General features: G+C 41.3%; 1 protein-coding gene across 8 annotated transcripts in view; it reads left to right on the top strand.

The window, feature by feature from the left end:
- Window positions 1–3,103, top strand: part of DYRK3 (dual specificity tyrosine phosphorylation regulated kinase 3) — a 46,465-nt gene extending 43,362 nt beyond the window's left edge. For all 8 annotated transcript variants that reach the window (XM_042462880.1, XM_042462875.1, XM_042462877.1 and 5 more), the window contains one exon: window positions 1,238–3,103. In XM_042462880.1, the coding sequence (XP_042318814.1) occupies window positions 1,238–2,809 (1,572 nt within the window). In that variant the 3' untranslated portion in view covers window positions 2,810–3,103. The remainder of the gene's footprint in view (window positions 1–1,237) is intronic.
- Window positions 3,104–5,006: the final 1,903 nt, after the last annotated feature.

The raw sequence follows: 5,006 nt of genomic DNA, 5'->3' as shown, positions 1-5,006 counted from the left end.
CAACAACAACAGAGGAGGAGGGGGAGGGGGAGAAAAAAGAAGGGAAAGGAGAAGGAGGGAAAGAGGCACAGCAGGAAAAAAGAGAAAGCAGCTTGCCTGCAAAGCCCTCTCCAGGCTCCAGCCTTGGGCCCGGGCCCCGCGCGAGGCTCGAAAGAGAGGAAGCTCCTCCTCCTCAGGCTGGCCGGCCAATGGGGAAGACTGGAGCTGGGGCAGGCTCCTGGAGCAGGCTGTCCAGCCATTGGCCAGGCAGCCTGAATGGCAAGAGCCTCGCGCCCCCCCTTACAGAGCCTCGCGCCCCCCCAGGGGGGCGCGCCCCACTATTTGAGAAACGCTGCTGTAAAGGAATTGGATAGCATAACTCATCTGCTATCATCCACTTACTTTTACTGAAATGTACATTGCTATTTTCAGTTACAAGAGCTGGTTGTAGTTTGAAATTGAAGGTTAGAACACAAAACAGATATTTCTGCTCTACCACCAATTGATGTACAATGTAGCGGAGCACTTTATAGCAGTCTCTTAATGCAGAAACAAAGGCAATAGGAACCATAAGTGTTCATTTTGCCTCTCATAAAGAAACTTAAATTGCTATGCATATGTTATACTGACCTCTAATAGATTTAAAATCGTATGTCATGGTGTTTTCTTATTAATTTAGGTTTGCTCTTTTTACTAGGGAAGCTATTTCATCTTGTATTGGCGCAGGATAGCAAAACTTCTTTCTGCAGGGCCAAATCTGGGTCAAGGTGATATTTTAGCAGATATGCAAAATTTATTGAGTTGTATCTTATACAACTGCAGATGAAAGTGAACAATGGAAGAACTATCCGTACATATTTAAGAGTAGCATGGAGTCCTTGGTAACCAAATTGCTGTTCCTCTATCACTCTACATGCCATTCTGTCCTCCCCTTTGGAAAACCACCTTCATAACCTGCTTCTGCTTGTCCATTACTTCTGCATGATTATTTGTGGTGTAATGTGTGTTTTTTTCCTCCTTATAGTAAATTCCCCATGGTTCTGAGCTAGCAAAGTCACATACATCAGTTGTTGGCTGATTTATGTTAAGCCTTTAATGTCTGCCCTTATGCTATTTGAAGAACACATTGCATAGCTGCATATTATGCATGCTAATGGAAGACTGGTTGCACCTGGATTAGATCAGAATTAGTATCATTTTAAACTCCCAAGTTGTTAAAATGAGAATTCTGTACTAAAGACTTGTTTCATTTTTGCAGGTAGCTACTAACACAGTCACAATGAAGGATCATCCTTTGACTGGGAGCCAAGTCAAAGTTGAGCAGCTGTTTGAAGACTCTGGTAACAGACGGAGTAGTACTCTTCAGATTTCTGGAATAAATGGCTCTGAAAGGTCTTTTCCAACTCCAGCAAAAGATAAAAGCTTTGATAGTATAACTATATCCAAAACCAGTAGCAGTTCAACAAAAATATATAAAACTGGTAGTCAATCTCCAGACCAAGCTCTGAAGCAATACAAGCAGCAGTTAACAACCTATGAGCAGCAAGAAATATTTAACTTTCCTGAAATTTATTTTGTGGGTCCAAATGCAAAAAAAAGACAAGGAGTCATTGGTGGCCCAAACAATGGTGGATATGATGATGAACAAGGCAGCTACATCCATGTGCCTCATGACCATCTTGCCTACCGATATGAAGTACTTAAAATAATTGGAAAAGGCAGCTTTGGCCAAGTAGCTAAAGTTTTTGACCATAAACACCACCAGCATTTGGCCTTGAAAATGGTAAGGAACGAGAAGAGGTTTCACAGGCAAGCAGCAGAAGAAATACGGATCTTGGAGCATCTCAAAAAACAAGATAAGACTGGTAGCATGAATGTCATTCACATGCTAGAGAGTTTTACCTTTCGTAATCACATATGTATGACCTTTGAGCTCTTGAGCATGAATCTATATGAGCTGATCAAAAGAAATAAGTTTCAAGGCTTCAGTGTACAGCTTGTGCGCAAGTTTGCCCACTCTATCTTGCAGTGTCTGGAGGCTCTTTTTAAAAACAAAATCATACATTGTGACTTGAAACCTGAAAACATTCTCCTGAAACAGCAAGGACGAAGTGGAATCAAAGTAATTGATTTTGGATCCAGTTGTTTTGAGCACCAAAGAGTCTATACTTACATACAGTCTCGATTCTACAGGGCTCCAGAAGTCATTCTGGGAAGCCGCTATGGGATGCCCATAGACATGTGGAGCTTTGGTTGTATTCTTGTGGAACTATTGACTGGTTACCCTCTCTTTCCAGGAGAGGATGAGGGTGATCAGCTAGCTTGTATGATGGAGCTGCTTGGGATGCCCCCTCAGAAGCTTCTGGACCAATCCAAGCGATCCAAAAACTTCATCAACTCAAAAGGTCATCCTCGCTATTGCACTGTAACAACACAGCCAGATGGGAAAGTTACTTTCAATGGCAGCAGATCACGTAGGGGTAAAATGCGTGGTGCTCCTGGTAACAAGGACTGGGTTACAGCATTAAAAGGCTGTGATGACCCCTTGTTTATAGAGTTCTTAAAAGAATGTCTTAATTGGGATCCTTCTGCACGGATGACTCCTAGCCAAGCTTTAAGACATCCTTGGATTTGTAAACGAGTACCTAAGCCACCCAGCACAGATAAAACGTCAGGCAAGCGGATTGCTCATTATACGAGCTCTTTCCCAGGGATTGGTTCCAGATTACCCCCAGTTGTTGGGGTAGCCAACAAACTGAGAGCTAATCTAATGTCTGACACAAATGCCAATATACCTCTATGTACTGTGCTACCAAAATTGGTCAGCTAATAGAGAATTACATATTCCCAGAGTACATATGCTGTGTTTTTAATTATCTCCCTACAAAGGTCTGGAAGGGGGGACCCTGAAAAGAATTTTTATTGAACAGTAAATCTTGTATAAAAAACGGAATCAAAAAATAAGCATTTTAAGGGCTGTAATTGTTTTATCAAGTCATTTCAGCTGGAATATGGTGGTTGTTACATCACTTCTGATAGGTCAGCACATGTGTTTGTTCAGTGAGGTTATGCACTGTGTAACAGATGGATTTTATAGCATTGTTGTAATAAAACTCTAAAACCACTTAACAGACAGTTTGCTGCAGACGAGTTTGAAAATAAATAAACTATGCACTTGATTGATCAGCTAATGAATAATCACAGAATAAGGGTCAAAGTACAAGTTTTTAATATCTGTTTTCTCTGTGGGTTGATGCTCACAGGCCATAGCAGTAAAGCACCCATGAAGACAGAAGATGCTATGAAGAGATTGGTCTCAGGGCTGTAGGTTTAATACATTTGATTCGTTTTCATTATCTGTCATACTCAGTTCAGTGAACTGGGCTTTGCAATTTGGCATAGATATATGGAAGTAGAAATGTGTCCAGAAATATTTCCTTACTTAGCACAGCAAGTTGATCTTAATTATAATAATTTATTTGACGGACAGACTATGGTGTAGGCCTGTGTGGTTCTTCATGTTCTAGCATTCTAACTAGAAGTTAGGGCAAGCATGAAATGTCTAATAGGACCTGAACAGACAGGCCAAAATAATGCTGCTTTGGGTCACTTTGGAGGAATGCTATTGAAATGATGCATGTGTCTTAAAGGCCGGAAGCCGCACCAAAGCCATGTTCCAGTCGAAGGACCGGAATGCCACTTTGGCACAGCTTCTGGCCTCTTAAGATGAGTGTGACATCTAAACAGCATACCTCCAAAGTGACCCAAAGCAGCTTTATTTTGGCCTTTTTGTTCGGGCCCATAATTAATCTTAAAAATGATAGCCTGCTGTCCCTGAGTAATTGAAATAAGCAGGTTGGTGTTTCTCAAACAGCAACTAGTGTCTGAATGCTGTAAAATATAAAAAGCAGCAAATGTATTTTTATGGTACAGCAATGCTTGCTTTTGGGTTTAATTGTGCCATAGCGTCCCTATTTGATATTTTGTCAGCAACAAATATATATTTTTTGCCAAATCTCTTAATTGTTTTCCATATACCTGAGACATGTACATATACTTTTATGAATAGGTGGTTCAAACTTACTGCTTTTTCTGAATGAGGCTTCTTGTTCAGAGAAGATGCAATTGTTACTTATCCAGCCAAAAGAACTGTTAGTGTAAATTTGTGTCAGTTGTTGACCAATTCATATCTTAACTGTTACTTAATGTCTTTTTTGTGCATTTGACGTTGACCTACTCTGGAACATTGTTTAAAGTTGTAGAATAATAGCCAGTCACTGACAGATACAATTGCTTCAACTTTTTATAATAACACTTAAAAGCAAAACAACATGCAAACATATGTTCTGTTCATAATTAGTTGGGCTTTGCTCATTTAGATTTCAGTCATTCTTGCTTTGGTTTAACTGTAGAGCTAGTATTTTAAAAAGTGAGGAGTTTTCAGGCACTTCTGTATGTGGGTTCATCAACAGTTCAGTGCATTTAATATCAGTTCAGTGCATTTAATACCAGTTTTGCTCACAGCTTACTCACATTAACTCACATTCATTTTAAAATACCATAATTTCCCCATGTTTGTCAGATGGACTGTATTGCGGTATGTCTGTCTACATGGGCCTCCTATTTGGAAGGGGGATCTTAATCTAGCAAATTTAACAATTAACCACAGTACAGACAAGGACGTAGCCAGGGGGGGTTTGGGGGGTCGGAACCCCCCCATCAGGCCCTGGGGGCATTCAAGCTCCTTCTTCCCCCCTCCCCTCCATTAAAACTACGGCGAGGGAACAGAGGAAAGACAAAACAAAAGTTCCTCTTTTCCCTCTCCTCCGTGGCTTTAATGGAGGGGGGAGGGAGGAGGAAGGAGGAAGAGAGGGAGGGGGAGAGAGAGAGAGGGAGTCCCTATGACTCGCTTTCGTTTCCTTCAGAGTCCAGCTTCCACTCCTCCTCCTCCTCCCCCCCCCCTTCCTCCCTCAGGGAGAACTGAAGAAAAGAAGGAAAAGGTGACTTCTAACTTTTAGCTGTTATAT

The sequence above is a fragment of the Sceloporus undulatus genome, chromosome 4 (assembly GCF_019175285.1).
Source record: "Sceloporus undulatus isolate JIND9_A2432 ecotype Alabama chromosome 4, SceUnd_v1.1, whole genome shotgun sequence".
NCBI classification, from domain to species: Eukaryota; Metazoa; Chordata; class Lepidosauria; order Squamata; family Phrynosomatidae; genus Sceloporus; species Sceloporus undulatus.
Note: the sequence above shows the minus strand (reverse complement) of the source record. Positions and strands in the feature narration are given on the sequence as shown.